This window comes from Hyla sarda, chromosome 1 (genome assembly GCF_029499605.1).
Source record: "Hyla sarda isolate aHylSar1 chromosome 1, aHylSar1.hap1, whole genome shotgun sequence".
In the NCBI taxonomy this organism is placed as follows: Eukaryota; Metazoa; Chordata; class Amphibia; order Anura; family Hylidae; genus Hyla; species Hyla sarda.
In genome coordinates, this window is record NC_079189.1 from 195,489,524 (window position 1) to 195,509,670 (window position 20,147).

General features: G+C 36.7%; 1 protein-coding gene and 1 long non-coding RNA gene across 5 annotated transcripts in view; one reads left to right on the forward strand and one right to left on the reverse strand.

Annotated features, from left to right (window-relative positions):
- Positions 1-10,234, forward strand: part of PPP3CA (protein phosphatase 3 catalytic subunit alpha) — a 224,790-nt gene extending 214,556 nt beyond the window's left edge. For 2 of the 4 annotated variants that reach the window (XM_056566528.1, XM_056566557.1), the window contains exons 12-14: positions 711-808; positions 5,106-5,135; positions 8,321-10,234. In XM_056566528.1, the coding sequence (XP_056422503.1) occupies positions 711-808; positions 5,106-5,135; positions 8,321-8,517 (325 nt within the window). In that variant the 3' untranslated portion in view covers positions 8,518-10,234. The remainder of the gene's footprint in view (positions 1-710; positions 809-5,105; positions 5,136-8,320) is intronic. The other 2 variants (XM_056566536.1, XM_056566547.1) reach the window with 2 other exon arrangements.
- The window catches only part of LOC130362310 (uncharacterized), a 47,635-nt gene continuing 28,305 nt past the window's right edge, over positions 818-20,147 (reverse strand). The window contains exon 3 of the long non-coding RNA XR_008891351.1: positions 818-1,118. This is a non-coding gene — a long non-coding RNA (uncharacterized LOC130362310). The remainder of the gene's footprint in view (positions 1,119-20,147) is intronic.

The following is a 20,147-nucleotide window of genomic DNA, read 5'->3' on the forward strand; positions in this document are numbered from 1 at the left end:
TTTCGTGTTCTTTTCTAACTTTTTCTTCTTCATGTCTAATAATCTTGCACATGTAATATCCAGGCATGCCAATATGTCATGTATTCTTACTTAAAAATGTACTAAAGTACAAGGCATTCATACACTCAGCAAGATAGATCCATATAAAGGCCATGTCACAGTCCATATAATATTTGTTACTGCTTCTCTTATGGATTTTATACTTTTAAATGAAGTCTGGAACAAATGCTGTTTCATATACTTATTAAAGAATGGGCTCCCTGCTAGGAAATAAGTTACAGTACATAAGTATAGGAACCATCAGGAGCCATCTTACCAATATATAGTATCCATTAGAGTTTAGGTTTTGAAACTGGCTAACCAGTACTTACCATTAGATGTATGTGACTCCTTAACATTTTGGAGATATGTAACAGGAGCAACGTTATTGGTTATATAGACAGTGTGTCATGAGCACAAGGGAGCAAAAATGACTCTTTTGGTTAACTAAAATGTTAAAATTAGCCATTGACATGAGTGGTCAAGTATAGGCATCAGTTATTTTGGCACTGGGAACATGTCTTGACATCATTGGTGGAGTTGAATCTGGTTTTAGGTCATAGCCAAAGCTGGTGTTTAAGAATCAGACTTATATGTGGACAATTGCCGGAAATGAATTGGACATCATAGCTTTTCATATGTAAAGATAATTTTTGTTTGTCTTTTAACAGGGAAGAGAGTGAAAGTGTGCTGACTTTGAAAGGTCTGACACCTACTGGAATGCTGCCTAGTGGAGTTCTTTCCGGAGGCAAGCCATCACTCCAAAGCGGTAAGAGAATATTAACTTGTGACCTAGTGAAGGACCTTTCTCAAACTCTAATATATTTAGCTGGCCGTATCACTGAAACATGTATCTGGCTTAGAACACCTTAAATATAACCATCAGTAATATTAAAAAAGCTAATATCATATCAGAATCCTGTACAATAATTAATTGTTGAAAAGGTAATAAGTATAAACGGTCTTACCTTTAACATTCCACATAAGGATCAAGGAAACTTCACATGGAGCTCATATCGACAGCCATATCTTGTAAACATTGACCTCATATGTACAATCATTTCTTCTTTAAAGTATCCCTGTCATTTAAAAAAATAAACTTGATTTATAGCAGACATATAAAAGTTTTGATCAGTCAGGGTCTTAGTACTGAGACCTCCACTGATCATAAGAACAAGTGCAGAGAAGAACGCAGGAGTGTGCTTCACTCACCAGCAATCTGCTTCCTGAGGCCCCAGTGCTGCAGGAAGTAGATCACTGATATCAAAGTAGTGATCATAGGGGGTCTCAGCACTAAGACCCCAGCCAATCAAAAAGTATGTCAAAAGTATTTTTTATTTAAATGACAGGTACACTTTAAACTATCAGCGATCCCTATTATAATGTTACTATGGCCTTCTCCATGAAGACGCTTGAACAGGAATTTGGTAAATGTCTAGTATGCAGTACATATTGTAAGTTATTACCACCTACAGTAAATAGATAGTTGTTGTTTTGTTTATATAACTCATGAATATGCACATAGATAATGTTCAGTGTAAGGTAAAGAAGTATTATTATTCTGCGGCCCAAATAAAAAAAGATCTTAGTGTTGTTTGACTTCTGTACTGTAAGTAACTAAGAAACCCAGATCAATAAAATGCCATGATATACTGGTTTTCAGGAAACTAGGCAGCAGGGCTTAAAGGTGTTATCCAGGCAAAAACTTTTATTTATATATATATATATATATATATATATATATATATATATATATATATATATAAAATATATCAACTGGCTCCAGAAAGTTAAACAGATTTGTAAATTACTTCTATTAAAAAATCTTAATTCTTTCAGTACTTATGAGCTTCTGAAGTTAAGGTTGTTCTTTTCTGTCTAAGTCCTCTCTGATGACACCAGTCTCGGGAAACGCCCAGTTTAGAAGCAAATCCCCATAGCAAACCTCTTCTAAACTGGGCGGTTCCTGAGAAAGGTGTCATCAGAGAGGACTTAGACAGAAAAGAACAACCTTAACTTCAGAAGCTCATAAGTACTGAAAGGATTAATATTTTTTAATAGAAGTAATTTACAAATCTGTTTAACTTTCTGGAGCCAGTTGATATATATAAAAAAGTTTTTGCCTGGAATACCCCTTTAATGCGAAGCATTAGCTGCCAAACAAGCAACATTTCAGGAACCATAAAAAGAAGATTACCAATGATTTATACATAGTGTTGCCCCTCTATTACTCCATGAAAAGAGCTAACAAAGCTTCTAAGTAAATGACATCAGTGGGTCTCCTAAAGCCACTTAAGGCTATGTCCACACCACATTTTTTTCAAATACACGTGTAACACCTTAATTAATTTAATGTGAATTGTGTTAAAAAATTAATTTAAAAAAGTGACCTATCAGTCTTTGAGATGTACACTTGTGATGCTGATTTCAAGAGAAAGGCATCAGTATTTTTTTTTCTTTTTTGCTTTCTTTTTTACGCAGTGTGAACATACCCTTAGAGCCACTTTTATAAAAAATGTATAAATAAATAAGCAAGAATATTGCAGTAAATGCAAGAATTAGACAAATGGACCTTTGACATTTCATTCACATGTGCAATTTAATTTCCTTGTAGGAAAGGGTTCTTTACTGTTACTGTAATTTTACTTCGGAATTTATGGTTCATTTTTAATAATAGCATCTATAATTTTTATGTGCATTTTTTGTGTATATATTTTTCTTTTATTACCCAGATTGCTTGTTTGCTATAAATACACATATACTTATTTGGGATTTAAACAGAATTTACAACTATCCATAATCCTTCATTATGGGGTGAGATGGGGGATGTCTCTCTCCATAAACCATGAAGGGTGAATATTTTCAGGCCAGAAACTTTCATTTCGCTAGCAGGTAAAGTTACACATTTGAATGACACCAGTTATATTCAGTTATATAACTTTAACCTACCGCTAGCCTGTAGGCTCTATTGATTTCCAATACTAGACATCAAAGTCTAGTAAATGGAGAGAATGACCTACTATAAAAGCATATATTTAAAAAAAAAAAAAAAATGGCATTCCAAATGTGGAAGTCAATAGTCCACTCTTCAGAGACTGAATGTTTGCTTTAGCAATAACAGTATCAAAAGTATAAAGTCACATGATGACAATAAGCAGAATTAACAATTTTTTCTTAAAAACACCAGTATTTTCTCATATTATTTAATCATTTGACTGATCCATGGCGCAAGTCCTCCTCTTTGTTTACAGCCACAGGAGATGCTGCTGTAGTTCTTTTAGGCTGCAGGACTGTCTCAGAAGGAACAAGTTGGTACTTGGGAAATTCAAGAAATGTCAGATCTCTAGTTTGAGGACCCTTCGAAACTGCACGACTGTTACCTGGAACCATGGGACAGTAGAATGTCCCTTAAAGGTGTACTCCACAGGTCAGCTTTCAGAACATTTAGTTCCGAATGCTGTGTGTGCCCGCTGCAGGGGTTGGTAATGCCCCTTCGTGCTGTCAGGCCATGCCCCCTCAATGCAAGTCTATGTGATGGCTGCCACGCCACTCCCATAGACTTGCATTGAGGGGGTGTGACCTGACATCACAAGGCGGTGTAGCTGACCCTCGCAGCGCGCACACAGTGTTCGGAACTAAATGTTCCAAACACTGGCCAGGGGATTACCCCTTTAAAGTAACTCTAGACCTATAAATGAGTGAAAGCAAGCAAGAAATAACTTTCCCCCATAGTTTGTCATTCTGAATGTTTCAAGGAACATGCTGAATATCCCACAATCTTGTAGAAGTGCTGAGAACACAGGTTTATTTCTCACTGATCTTCAAATTTTTAGCTAGTAACTAACTGAGGAGTAGTGCTTAAACAAGGAGGTGAAGTTTTGCAGTCTTTGGCCCAGATTTATCAATATGCCTTTGCCAAAAATGTGTCTGATTCTAAAACTGAGCTGTGATTGGTTGCTACGTGTCTATTACAAAAATCAGATACATTATTTCCTGTCAGATTGATAAATCTGGGCAATTGTATCCTGTTAATCAGATCAATGGCCTTTGACACAGGCACAGCGACTTGTATTATAGCCAGACTGAGGATGGTAGAGCAGGATGGTCATGGCTAATCTTCTGGGACACTTTGGGGGAGATTTATCAAAACCTGTCCAGAGGAAAAGTTCAGAATTCCCCATAGAAACCAATCCGATCGCTTCTTTCATTTTCGAAAAGGCCTGTGAAAAATAAAATAAGCGATCTGATTGGTTGCTATGGGGAATTCTGAACTTTTCCTCTGGACAGGTTTTGATAAATCTTCCCAATTGAAACTATGGGTGGAGATTTATCAAAACCTGTCCAGAGGAAAAGTTGCAGAGTTGCCCATAGCCACCAATCAGATTGAGTCTTTCATTTTTCAAAAAAATCCTTCTGAGAAATGAAAGAATCAATCTGATTGGTTGCTATGGGCAACTTTTCCTCTGGACAGGTTTTGATAAATCTCCCCCATATATCTTTAAGTATTTTGCTGTGTTAAATTGCTGGGATTGTCTTAAATTTTTTCACCGATTTCTGGAATCATGTCACAAATATATTTATTTCCATGACATTGACCGCATTTGTCATGGTTAATATTGAGATATACAATACGATTTTGCAATGTTTCTTATGAAAAATATTTCCTTAGCAAATAATGCAGGTATGATCATTCTTTTTTTAGTTTTTTCTTTTTATTAATAAGATAAACAATGGTGGAATTGGACGTCAACGTTGCCCGGAGTATTAATAAGGAGGGTGTTTTCTCTTCAGGTGCTGAATTTTAAATCTGTTTTCATGATCTTGGGTATCTTGCTTTTATACATCTATCAGTTACCAAGTGGGAAAAAAATGTAAAATAATAATAAATCAATGCCAAGCTCAGCCTATTTTCTGTGTAGCATCTATGTTGTCTTCTGTGCAAAACAAGTCTAGCACTTACCGTAACCTCGTTCACCTGCTCCTTTGCTACTCACTGACTTATTCGTACGAGTTCAAATGCTCTGCTCATTTTTCTCATCCATTTTGCTACCCTTTCTTCTCTTTAGCTACTATTGAGGCTATAGAGGCCGATGAAGGTAATTGGCAAGCCCCCTTTCTGTTGCGTTTGCAGCAGATAAGGGACCTGCTGGGTGTATTCATTTTGCTGTAGCTTGTAAAAAGTGTGTGGGTGTTGGGCTAACGATTGTGGCTAAGTATTAACCAAATGTGCTTGCTTTAAAGGGGAATGTTAAGCTACAGTTCGCTATTGCCATTAATCTGTCAATTATCACAGTACCAACAAACTGTAGATTCCATCAAGGCAATAGAAAGTGGAGGTGTGAAAATTCACCTACCTTTCAAACCTGACCTAAATGGCATCTCTGTAAAGTGACTTTTCAACAGCCTATTCTAAAACAGTACAATATGTTCACTTTACACAATATGCAGATAATCCCCTTTTCTGTATGCTACAAAATCAAGCTAGCAATCAAATTGTAGCCCCGGTTTATATGTAAGCACATTACAAATTGTACTGTGTGCTGTCAGTAGGCCACAGGATTGAAAAAAATCTTAAAAATTACTACAGTCGTATCTAGATTGTTTTCTACTTTATTTTGATCATTTTTATCATAAATGAAAAAAAGAAAAACATTTTTTGGGTAAAACACTTTGGTAGAAACATTTTATGCTAAATTTTCTTTGCCACAAATGTTCCCCTTTAAAACAATATTTTCAGTTGTATTTTGTTCTTGAACACAAGTTTCTATCTTTCCAAATTGGATGACCTTTAATTATTTCTCCTTGGGAATCAGATCATCGATATGGTAACTGCTATGTCTTAAACAAGAGAAAATACAACTGTTTTCTAAATAGCAGCAAGTTGAGCTGTTATTTATGTTGGAATTGTCTATTCCTACCAGCAAAATCTAATTTGCAGTGTGCATTGTGTTGCCCAGTTTGGCTGTTTTGTGTGTTTTATGTGATTCTGTGTTGTGTGTGTAGTATAATATTGGTGCAAATTGCGAACGCTTACTGGGCCTTATTTACTAAACGGCAGTAAGTCAGTTTTATTGGGGGGAAAAGACTGTAGTGTTGAAATCTTCCCATGGAAACTTATTTTATGTTTCTTCATGACTGTTTGTTTTAATAAAAAGCACTTATACTGCACTTTTGGAAGTTGTTCTTTACACAGCCCTGCACCTGGATGTATCTTTGTAAGATATATGTATTTATTGGGGGTGTAAAACACAATATTTACCAACTCAATAAACTGATGCCAATTTTTGCAGCTTTAACGACTAGATTTTAATATAAAGGAAAATCCAACATAGTTTTAAAATTTTTTAAACAAAACAATGGTTGCATGCATAATGTGATGTATAGAGCCGGTTCTGAACGAAGATGTGACAGTGTTTTTACTGTACTAATAATAAAGTAACCTATGATAAGCATCCTATATCAACGTGTTGGGAGTGTATCTATAAAATTATTAGGGTATAAGTAAGTATATTTTTAGAAAATAACTTCCATAGAATAGAAGGCACGTTTAATTGTGTGTTGATTACAGCCGTATAGTCAATTGGCCTCTGTGTTTGGTCAGCAAACCTAGTAGAGCACATTGTTGACCAGTGAGACTTTTGCTCTTATGAATCTGTAATTTCACAAAACCCATCCTACTTCTCTCTGAAATCCCACGTTTGGGATTTTCAAATGCATGACCAACTATAACCCTATTAAAAATTTTAAGTGTTTCCAAAATATTTATACCTAAAATCTTGAGTCGTTATTTCCAGCAAAAGGTTCTTACTGAAGTTGAATATTGATTAAACCCATGGTGGTCTTAATTTGCTTTACATGTATATATTATTATATATGAGAAAATGAGAGGTAGTCTAAGAAGCTTTGATATGGCCTTTGCTTTCTTCCCATTCTTTGCCTTCCATGCTTCCTAACCTGGTCTAATTAATATGTACGTTCACATTTAACATGAGATGTATAAAACAATGGGATCATTCATCCATTTTGTTATTCCGTTTTCTTTTTTTCTTTTTTTTTTCTTTTTTTTGTTGTTGTTGTTTTTTTTTTTTTATATATATATTTTTTTTTTAACATAGCCATAGGTTATTTGAAAACTTATCCATGGGAGTTCATCTCAAATAGTTATCTGTAATGGTGTAATTTTTCAATAGAATCATTAAGCTTAATGTTAATCAGTCTGACTATACTTGAGTAACAAGTCATCACTAAAAGACAGTGTATATATAGTATAACCTTCATACAAAAAAATTAGTCTAAAGAGATATTGTTTGGATATATAGAAAAAGTAGAAGAATGGTACACATAAGTTAAGAACATTTTTGGTTGGGATTGGTGTTAAAAGGTAAATAATTATATTTGACATGATAGTGCCAACATAGCCTCCTTTTACATTACTGCTACTTGTTCTTAGGTAATTGTATTTGTTATGAATGCCTAATTTACCAGTTTATTGACAGTATTTCCATAAGGCATTGGTAATTTTGTGTATTTTGGGCTCCTCTGCTGAAAACCACTTAAAATATTTCCAGTTTTTATGTAACCAGTTATTGAAGTTGGCAATTTAGATTGATATAAAGAATATTTGCCAGTATATAAGTCTATGGATTGTTTGACTAATTAACTCACTTTGTTACTTTTTAGATATATTTTAGCTCCACCACAAATTTTATTTGTGCCTCTATTTCAGTTTCTTTTATGGGTTTAGACTCATGTTTCAGAATTGTATTATCCAGAACATTTCAAGAATTTTTTTCCATTGCATGTACTTTTTTTATTGTTATATTAAACTGTTTAGCTTCAAAAGATGAGTGAGATAAAAAAAAAATCCACCTTGCTTGTGTATATGCTACACATATAGATACGGTATATATAATTTGTAAAGTAGCAAGGACAACTTCTTTATCAGAAAGTTTAGAAACTCTTGTTTCACAGTTATACCAAAAGTACATTTCTCAACTGCACAGTTTAGGAGATAACTTGATATTGTTTTAATTCACTAAATCTAGTATGAAGTCTTTCTAAACTGCATGAGGTGAAAAAAATTCTGAGTTGAACTCAACTGGATGGTACTATATTTCATCTTATTTTGTTTAAGTGGTGTTCTGTTTTAGTTTTCAATCCAATATTTTTCTCTTTCCCACTCCATATCACATGTTTGTTAGTTTGCTGGATTTTTTCTAGAAGGTTGATTTTCTACTAACATCTATTTTTAAATTTTTTTTTTCTTACATTTTCTATTCAGCAATCAAAGGATTCTCGCCGCAACATAAGATCACCAGCTTTGAGGAAGCCAAAGGCTTGGATCGCATTAACGAAAGGATGCCACCTCGTCGAGATGCTATGCCTTCAGATGCCAATCTTAACTCTATCAACAAGGCTATTTCTTCAGAGACCAATGGCACTGACAGCAATGGCAGTAACAGCAGCAATATCCAGTGACCACTTCCTGTCTGTTAATATATATTTTTTGTAGCTGCACAGCATGATGGGATTGCCACTCATCAGCAGATGGGTGATCTTGATTTGGGTAAATGCTACTTACTCTTGGGGTTAGTGTTGAGTTCAGTTTACAGTGTCATCTTAAGAGAGAGATCTATTTTAGTGGAGGCACTAGCCTCATCTGGACATGCCTATAAATGCTTGTAGAAAACATACACACAGATCTTGCTTACCTATATAGAACATATTTTCCAATGATATTGGGAACCTGTAGTTATATGACAGGCCTTCTTTTAGTTACTGAACATACAGTACATATTTGTCTAATTTCTTACTAACTATATTGTATGTTTACATTTGCAACTCTAAACTACAACTAGACATAACAACATTTTTAACATAAAGTGCAAACAAGAATAAGGACTATTTATTGATGATGTTTTGTTACTCTTGTCAGATTGGCTCTTTTCTCCCCTTCCTTTTTCTGTGGGAGGTGCCTGCTTTGTATCACTGTTTAAACAGTTTCAAGCACCTCCACAAGTGTATGGATTTCTCACACCATTTATATGAGTAGTCTTAATGCCACCAGTGTGGGGACACAGACTTTGGTCCATTGCCTCGACAATGGGGGACAAATGGCAAAATAAAAATTTAAAAAATATATATAATTTTTTTTTTTCAAAAATGTAAGAATGTTAAAAACTGTAAAAGATGCCAAAAAGGAAAGTTTAATTTTGTACAGTTTATGCTTACCTCAGGTTACATTCTTGTGCTTGAATGCCCTTCTTACTATAGAACACATAGGTTACTTATTTGGCAGTGAATATATTTTTTTCTTTTTATTATTATTATTTTACTTTTTTTTCCTTTTAAAAAGCAAAACTGGAATAATGATATCCATTCTATTTTTTTTTCTTTTTTTTTTTTTTTGTTGCTGTTCTATCTAAGGTTTTTTGGTAAATAAAGTATTGGTTGTGGCTTGCTGAATTTTAATATTTATGAGTGGTGCATTTTTAAGTATAGTGAACAAGACACCATATTAAGTGCAGTGAAAAGCATCTATATTCTGTAAAAATCCGCCTATGCATGTTTTTTAAGACAAAATGGCTGTATAGGCCTGTATGGGACTGTAATGCGCTTAGTGGTTGGACTTATACTGGAAATGTATGTATACTGGCATACTTTATATTCTCTTAAAACGCTTAATGCCTTTGAAATTTTGTAATCAAACAAAAAGAAAAAGCTTTGAAAAAATCTAAAGAGGAAAGAAGAATTCTTAATGTTTTATAACATACGCTTGTCAGTGCACACATATATATGGTTAGCATGTTTAGCAAAACTTGTGAAATTTAAAATAAGTTTGTGGTTACATGTGGAACTCTAAGTGCATGATAACTGTTAGTGTCATAATAGTTTGGTCATTCTGTTATGTTTTGTCATGTGCCACAAATGTGTAATTCTTTTCACTTATTCCCCCCCTTTGTAATATGAGTTACGGGTTATTACTGACTCTTACAAGAACCTAAAAATTGAATTGGATCAAAATAAGTCCATTGATATTTTCTAACAATTGTTTAAGTGCCCAAGTAATTCACTACAGCCTAAAGCCTTGCCTTTGTAATTTGACTTCTGAAATGTTGGCAATCAAAGCATGCACGTGTAACGATGACAAAAAAGCATTTTATATTACTACTCAATAAACTGTGCATGAACTTAAGTAGTTGTTTGCTTCCTGATCTTTTGCTCACAAATCATCCTCCATGTTGCTGTTATGTTACAAGAGGTTGCCTGGTTTAGACAGCCAATTTTATGGTATCCTATTAGATTGTTTTCAGACACAGCATTTTATTTGTTATATATATTTTATTACATATATATATATATATATATATATATATATATAATATATATATTATATGTATGTTTATGTATATTCAGCCTAGCAGCGTGCACCTGTATGCCAGGTCCATGCAGTAGTTTTGGTATCAGTAGTGCTGGCCAACTTATCCTTGTGTGTGTGTGTGTATGTATATATATATATAATTTTTTTTTATATTGTTTACATTGTATGGCAGACACCATCTTTCTTAGGCTGCATCTATCACAGAAAATTGCAAATTAAAGAGAATCAATCATCAGATTTTACCCTATATAACGTTTGAGACAGGGCTAGGTGAGAGGAGCTCCCCGCCGTGGGGACTACTTATGGGCACGGCGGGGAGCAGTTTATAAGTTCATATGTTCACCATTCCTGGGAGCAGGAGCGTCCCCCGGGGATGGTGAGGATAAAGATTTTACCCTATATAACGCTTTGCCAAGCAGTATATAGGGTAAAATATGATGATTGGTTCCCTTTAAGCCTGCAGAGCAGAAATCTGCTATATGAAAACCAGAAATAATGCTTTCCCACATGTATACACAGGGCAGCTTATCCTGAAGAGACACCTGAAACAACAGCTATGCTTTAAAGGGGTTGTCCAACCATAAAGTATTTATGCCTTATGTTGTTTAACTGCTTGGGTCCAACTGCTGGAACACCCAGCAATCTTGAAAACAGGGATCTCATTGGAAGCAGTCTATTGGAGTACAGTGCTTGTCTATAGCCCCAATCAATGCCCCTTTCAATAGAAACCTATGGCCGTAAATAAAGGCCTGGGCCTAACAAATGTCTTGAATTATTTGCCTTATAAGCTTTAACCCCTTCACGACTGCCAGAAGTTTTAACCCTTCACGACACATGACAGATCTAGTCCATCATGGTGCAGCTAAGGGTGTATGAAGCGGTGTCCTGACTCAAGCCTGCCCGTAATAGCCAACATAATCGCTGTGAATGGCTATTAACCCTATAGATTGCCACTGTCAAAGCTGATAGCGGTTTCTAAAAGGACCTTTTAACAGTCCCTGGTGGTCTAATGGGCTGGATCGCACCCAGATAACCATCCCATCCAGCAGCGCAATCGCTGAGGAAGGGGTTGATTTGGGGGGCTGTGATTCACTGGTAGCTGGTGGGCTTACAAGTTATAATACCACACACAACCTTGGGACAGACGTGGAGCTGTTTTTGAAAGAAATTAGATCTGATTTTCTATTTCTAGATAACCCATTTAACCCCTTCTATATTAAATCACCCCCGTTAACATAATAAAAATAAACATGTTAGTACAGATTTATCCCATAACGTAAATGCCATAAACGTAAACATTTTTATTTATTTTTTATATATCCTATAAAAAATGAAGCAAAATGTCTGATCAATACCACAATAGTACTGATTAAAAACAACAGATTATGGTGCCAAAAAATTCACTCGTACAACCCAGCATATGAAAAAATAAAAAAGTTATAGGGGTCAGAAAATGGCAGGAAGTAAAATAAAAAAAAGTTAAATTGTTTTTTTAATTAGTAAAACAATGTGGAAACCTATATAAATTTGTTGTTGTAATTTCCTGTGTAATCACTAATATGGCTTTGTAGATGAAAAAAATAAGTTTTTATTTTTAAACTGCGAGGAGTTAAAAACAGAAGTGCAAAAATGAAAATTGGCCAGGTCCTTAACCACTTAAGGACGCAGGGCGTACAGATACGCCCTTGCATCCTGGTACTTAAAAGGGTACTCCGGCGCTAAGACATCTTATAAGATGCCTGATTGCGGGGGTCCCACCGCTGGGGACCCCCGTGATTTTGCCTGCAGCACCCCATTAGAATCAGTCCCCGGAGCGTGTTCGCTCCAGGTCTGATTACTGGCTATCACGGGGACGGAGCATTGTGATATCAGGGCTTTGCCCTTGTGTGATGTCACGCTCCGCCCCCTCAATGCAAGCCTATGGGAGGGGGCATGAAAGCTGTCACAATGCTCCGTCCCCGTGACGTCACAATGCTCTTTCTGATTCTCCGGACTGATTCTAACTGGGTGCTGCATGCAAGATCACGGGGGTACCCAGCGGCGGGACCCCCGCGATCAGGCTTCTTATCCCCTATGCTTTGGATAGGGGATAAGAAGCCCCAAGGGCGTATGACTGTTATTCATAATCAGAGTAAATGTTGACTTGGGGAAAAAAAAAGATAAAAACCAAATTATAATATTATAAGAAAAATTATAATAGAGGTTTTCTAAATTAGTACTTGATATATAAAATGAGATGTGGGTTAGTGGTTGTTTACAAGAAGAATGAGTATGTTATTCATAATATAAATTTGGTTGGTGCTGGTATTTCATTCGAAGAGGCTTGTCCTCTCGAGTGTGAACTAATGAGTTAATTAGCGAATTGCTGCCAAAAGATGGAGTAAAGGGGTACTCTAGTGGAAACTTTTTTTTTTTTTAATCAACTGGTGTCAAGAAATTAAACAGATTTCTTTCCTTTTTTAATTTATTTTCTGCCTGACCACAGTGCTCTCTGCTGACACCACTGTCCATGTCAGAAACTGTCCAGAGCAGGAGAGGTTTGCTATGGGGATTTTCTTTTGCTCTGGACAGTTCCTGACTTGGACAGAGGTGTCAGCAGAGAGCACTGTGGTCTGTAGTATACAACAGCTGATAAGTACTTGAATGGTTAGGCTAGAGATTAGACAACACAAGACCTAAATCAAAAAGCCAGAGTATAGATTTAATAACTAAACAACCTTAAATCAAAAAAGGATAAATGTTGATGTCTTTTATAACAAAAAGTAATTATTGCTAAATTGCTTTAGGGATACATGTCTAAGTTCATAAAAAGTTTCAACTGTGAAAAGGACATGGGTTTTAACAAAAATTTTATTTGTTCCTTTGCCAAGTCTCCCACTATTGGTTTGCAGATAGTAGGGAAGGAGATTAAAATCTAGAAGAGAAAAAGTAAATGTAATCAATTAGATGATTTAAAAAAATAAAAACCAGCACTCAGCTGTTTTGCTTGGTATGTATGTTGTTATACACAGTGCCTTTAATGTTTTTGTACATGCTTTGCTATGGCTGGATAAAGTTACTTATCACCTAAACTAAAACCTTCTGAAAGGGAGGTAGCACTCATCCTCTTAACCCACCCTCTCTTCAGTCTATTGAAATCAGTCAGTGAGTTAAACTCAGAGCAGAGGAGTGTAGTTCTCTTGGCCTGTGACTACACCCCTTAGGCCTTCAGCCTTACAAAACAATTTAGGCAGCTGGTACTGCTACATTTTTGAAGGATCTACATCCCACAGCTAGGACTTGCATTACTGAAGTTGTGCACCCTGATGCAGAAAATTGCATTAAATAAAACTGACTGGAGAAGCATTGCTATCTGTCAGACCCTGCTCCAGCTCAGACAGCCTACAATTGAAACTTATTATGCAAGATTTTTTTGCCCTACATCTTATTTTGGAAGTATTCAACTTCAACTTTTCAGTCAATTAAAGACAACAGGGAGTTGTTATAAGTTACGCAAGTCTCATGTCATCCTGTATCATTTTTCCATCAAGGACACCCCACCTTATACCAGCCAGGAGATACTACACAGGGAGTTCCCATGGGAAACTACTACCACAATTATTCCTTTGTGCAGCCTCCTCATCACTGTGCCAGCCCAAGGTGGGTGGGAGGTCTGGTGGAAAGACCCCAGCCATCATGAACACCGTAAACAGAATTTGGCAGGGAACTTCAATTTTAACCATCTCAACCAGATGACCACCCAATTAGGTCTCCCAACTACACACTAACGCATTTCATAGCTCTGCACAGTACCCTTAGGTCAACAGCATGACTCTCTCTCTGTAGTCATGAATTGGTTACAGGAACCTTAAAGTAAATTTTCTGCTAAAAAGAGAGATTTTTCAATCTTTGTCTGTGTGGAAAATATTTTCAGCAGGGTGTCTAATCTGACACTTCTGTAGTGCTACAGTCTTTTTCGTAAGCACAGGGGTAAATAGGCTGTGACATGTCTGTTTTTTGTGTATTTTATTTATTTTAGACACTGGGGCTTTTATAAGCAAGGCCTGAGTCTTTCTTGCTCTTTTGCAAACTGGTTTAGTGTGCCCATAATGGCTATTGAGACACTTGTGATAATGTCTTTAGCAATGTTTTTAACTGTATTCTTTATATGGGTCTTTGCTAGTTGTATACAGTTGTTTGAATAAGCATAAGGCATAGCTCTTCTAAAAAGTCCCCTAAACAGTCTAGCATGTCCAGCTCCATACATCCAAATGGAAGCCCTGTAACTCGTTTTGAAAAACATAGTAGTGGGCATAAACAGCGGGATCACCATACACACTTCAGGACAGCATTTTATTGTGTCTCTTCCTTGATGATTGCACAATACTTGAATTTAACAGGATTCCCTGATCTGGCAAAATGGCGATGGTTACAGGATCAATATGTTGTGTGCACAAAGGGATGTAATCTGAGTGGTAAAAGTGTAGGGAGACCAGTTTGATTCTGCCAGTGATCTTGTTTTTAAAAGCTGTGCATTGGCTAATCCTTTGCCAATTAAAAAGGTGCCACATTGAGATCCAAAGGTTTATTAGGGATGCTGTATCTTGGCTAATGCAACTTCATAGGGCCTTGAATGATGAACGAGTTTTGCTAACATAGTAGTATAACTCGAAATTGTGCGTTATGGTTACATTTTCAAAGCTGCACTACTAGGCAACATTATATAAAATAATAGCTTCCAAGATGTGTTAATTGGTATCTTTTATTCAGCTGTTAAATTTTACAGGGTATCCACATCACTTTACAAAATGAAATGTGTTTGGTTTTTTTCCATAATTGTAGGCATACTATTTATTGATAGGTAGTTCTTCCTTGTAAAATGACCCTTCTATTGGTTGTCCACAAGAGTCTCACCCATGTAACTTTGAAGACTTTTAGCCAATGGGAAATATTTTGTGGATGCACTACGTGTGACTCTACACTAAAAAGAAAAAAAATTTTTGGTCACATTATCCGGTCTACTCCGAATTTTGTGATAAGAATCATTGAGGGAGATTTATCAAAGGATTTAGACAGTTTTTTTCCTGTCTAAAATTGGCGCACAAAGTTGCAGTCTAAATATGTGCGACTTTTTCTTTAGAGGACTTTTAGAACATGATCTATTCGTCTAATTTAGACTTGAAAAGGCATTGGTGGTGAATTTATCAATAGCAACTTTTCAGCAAAAAATTGGAATTGTCAGACCATGCTGGAACAGTTTTAAATACAGTCTAAACCATAGATCTCGAAGTCTGTGCGCATAGTTTATCAAGAGCCGTGCGACTTTTGATAAATTAGGCGCACAATAGACCAGCCTAACGCGATGCGGGAAATAGACAACTTTGATAAATCCCCCCCATTGTAACTAAATACCAGGTCTGGTAAAACATTAATACGTTTAAAGGTGTTGTGTTATGTGACGTATTGCTACATCCTTGTTTTAAATCTTTCTACAAAGTAGGCCTTTGATGCATTTTTATTAACCCCTACAGGAGTCAGGGTGTACATGTTCACCCTGCGCTCCCTCCCAGTCTATGAATCGGAGGTCCTGATCAGCTGAGGGGACAGACAGAGGACTCAAATAAAGGGGGGGGGGTGGAGGAGACGGCAGAACGTAAGTAAAAAAAATTATTTTAATCGTGGCAGCCCAGGCATATAGGATAAATAAGTCATTTGGGCGGAGTGCCCCTTAAAAGAATCTTATGTATTGTCTGGGCAGTCACCTGCACTAGTGTTAATTTCAAACATAGAAGTTGCACTTTATTCCATAATAGTGGATATTGCTTGTTTATTATTAACAGAGCCATCTGATATTGTTTCCAGCATCATTACTGTGCTGCCACGTTACTTCGTCTTTCCTGTTTCCACACAGCAAGACATAATGTGACTCTGTTGTTCTCTCATGGAAATGACATGTGCAACTACCTGTTTCATTGATTTATGTACTACCTTGTTGTTGTTTTTTTAATTATATAATAAACTGAATTTGGAAAGAAGTTGCTTCTACAGTAAGCATGGGCAAAAAAAAGTTTTTTCTGGTTTTACAATGGAGAGGAAAATAGGCAACTGGGTGGGGATTTTGACAGACAGGGCTAGCTTCGTTGGCTCATTGCCCTGTCAATAGTGCTTGTAGCTGCCCTCAATGTTTGCAGGCAGCCACAAGAGGTCGAGCATCTCTTCCTCTATGCTTCAAGTGAGTGACTTCATTGTGTGTTGGAGCCCAGAGAAATAGAAAGGAGAGTCCATTGAGTGGATCTGTGCAGAAGCCACAAGATAAGTATATGTGGTTTTTACAGAAGACTATTACTTACAGAGGGGCCTACCTACTCGGGGCACCTATGTAATTGTGGAAAACTATGTGACGGACCTGTCTTCCTAATGGAGCAAACATCTTCCTAATGGGGGGCTACCTGCTCTTTCCCAACCCACTTGTCTACCCACTCCACTGTTTGGTACACCAAGGGGACATTATTACTGATCAGTGTGTTATAGGTGCTAGAAAAGCATAATATTTGTCTGGCAGGTTTTGTGAAGAAATCGTCATGACACTGGATAAAGAAGAATAGGAAAAATTCTCCAATTAGAGAAGACCTCACCTCTGAGTCAACAAATGTAACTGCACTGTAGTCACTTATGTGGTCTGCATGGCCTGTGTAGAGCTGGTATCTTCCACTATATAGTCACTGTATTTGGCGGGGGGGGGGAGGTGGAGACATTTCTTACTTATTTACTGGTATTATTGGTAACATTGGTGTCAGTATTCAGGATTTGGTCAGTAACCGTTTGTTTAACCTATTCCACTGTATTAATGTTTTGTATGTATGTTTTAGTTGAGCTACAAAAGAATCATTAGCATTTTGTTCTTATTCAACATTATAAATTGTACTGGTTCCAGAGTGATTGTTAAATTGGTGGAGCAAACTTCTTGAACAAGACATTTGTTGCCAAAATACCAGGGACAATCAATAAGCATGTGGGTCCTATACATTTTGCTTGTGCACATTTAGCTGCCATTTTGAGAATTTAACAAAAAAAAAAAAAAAGTACATGGTTGGGGGACAAGTTTGTTTTTGTTATTGCACACTTTTATCCCCCAAACACATTTCATAGCATTATTCATAAATTCTCAACTGTAATTTTCACAAAAAAGAAAAATTCCAACTTTATCAAAATAATTAAAATAACAAACAGTAGCGAGAATCCAGGGTCATTCTCCCACCTTTGGTAATATAGACATGAATATTATTAAAGTTTAAAGAGGTTGAATTGCAAAAAGCAGTAGTACTGTAATATCTATTCTGCTATACATATATATATATATTCATTCTGCTATATATAATTATACACAGGAAACACACTTTAACTTTGCCTCCTGTATGTATAGCAATGTATTGATTTAAAGGGGTAATCCCATAGAAAACTTTTTTTTTTTTTTTTAAATCAACTGGTGCCAGAAAGTTAAACAGATTTGTAAATTAATTCTATTAAAAAAATCTTAATCCTTCCAATACATTTTATGGGCTGTATACTACAGAGGAAATGCTTTTCTGTTTGGATTTCTCTGATGTCACGACCACCGTGCTCTCTGCTGACCTCTGCTGTCCATTTTAGGAACTATCCAGAGCAGCGATTGTTTGCTATGGGGATTTTCTCCTGCTCTGGACAGTTCCAAAAATGGACAGCAGAGGTCAGCAGAGAGCACTGTGGTCGTTACATCAGAGAAATCCAAAAAGAAAAGCATTTCTTCTGTAGCATATAGCCCCTAAAATGTACTGGAATGATTTAGATTTCTTAATAGAAGTAATTTACAAATCTGTTTAACTTTCTGGCACCAGTTAATAAAAAAAAAAAAAAAAAAAAAAAGTTTTCCACGGGAGTACCCCTTTAAGTTTCTCAAAAAACATAATTGCCTTTGTACTCCCTGACAAATATCACAAAACAAAGTGTTTCTCAACACCTGCTATTCACTAGCTCATGAATGTAGCTTACACGTGGACATTGACATAAAGCACACATTAACCTGTTAGCGACCATGGACGTCTATACTCGTCCAAGTGCCGTTGACGGCCCCCTGCTGATATCCAAAGGGGTCTGGCCACTGGTACACACACACACACACACACACACACACACACACACACACACTCTCCGGGCCGACTCTGCAGCATTCATGAACACGGAAGCCAGGGGCCTTCATGTTAGGGACATCACGCCACACCCCCTCCATTCATGTCTATGGGAGGGGGCATGACAGCGAGTACACAGCCATCACACCCCCTCCCATAGACATTAATAGAGAGGGTGTGACGGTGGTGGTCGCCCGTCATCCGGCACAAAGCTGAGTTAGCTCTGTGCATCGGATTACGGGGTGCTGCACCGAGAGATCACGGGGTCCGGCCGATGGGACTGGGGATGGCATGTCTGGGGGGGTGGGGGAGAGTACCCCTTTAAGAGCACAATACTAAATGTTGCAAACACACCGTTTATAAATTTTGATATCCTAAATTGACTAACTCCTTATTTTCCACTCTGAAGCCCAAAAATGTCTACTTGTAGCGCAGCCTGGGATTGTTAGAAATAAGAAGTAAACAATTTTCAAAGGAAACAAGAAATGCTGGCGACTCACCGATTCTTCTCAAGTCTTCTTTATTTACGTATAATACTAACATACAGAGAACTGTTGGGGGGAACACATACCGGAGGGGTACAATGGCGACAGCAGCAGCCGATGTTTTGCACGGGTTCCGTACTTCGTCTGGCCACATCGCTAGAGCACCACCGTATCTCACTGTGTGAACAGTACTCCTACTCCTACATTATAAAAGACATTCCCCTTTCACAGAGCTAGCAGTGGCGATTCTACCTTGATATTCAGAAATAAGAAGTACTGGAACATCGAAACAAGACCACTGTGCACAGAAGAGTGTGTATTCAAAGAAACACTTGTAAGACAATTTTATAACCATACCTTTGGGTTTCTAATGTTATCACACTACTGTATCACTCTTTTTCAGGTGTTTTAGAATAATACCTTTTATAAGTATTACTAAATAACTGAAAAAGAAGGTCTGTTCGAAACAAAGCATGCTTATACAAGGCACATATTACACATTTTTACAGAGTCAATTTGCAAAGTTATCATGGAGAGATCGTTGCTACACCCTTTTCATGCATTTAAGCAGACATACAGGGTTGAGGGATGATGTAATACCTCTAAAACCAGGACTACATGTTACCACTGCAGTGATTAAATAATACCATTATACCAATGATGTACCAATAACACCACTATACAAGATTTATTTGGTGAGCCATACAGCCCTCCATGTGCTTGCCAGAGGTAGCCTGACTGCCATTAGTAGTGCTGCTCGCGAATATTCGCAATGCGAATTTTATTTGCGAATATCGCATATTCGCGAATTCACGAATATCGCACTATATATTCGTAATAACGAATATTTGTTTTTTTTATTTTTTATTTTTTTATTTTTTTTTTCACAGTACACATCACAGTGATCATCCCTCTCTGCTTCCAGCTTGTGTGGTGTAAAGAAGGCTCTAATACTACTGCGCGAATTTTCGCATATGCGAAATTTGCATATGCTAATTTTCGCATATGCGAATTTTCACTTATGCTACTTTTGTATATGCTAATTTTCGCATATGTTAATTTTCGCATTCTTGAATTTTCGCTTATGCGAAAATAAAA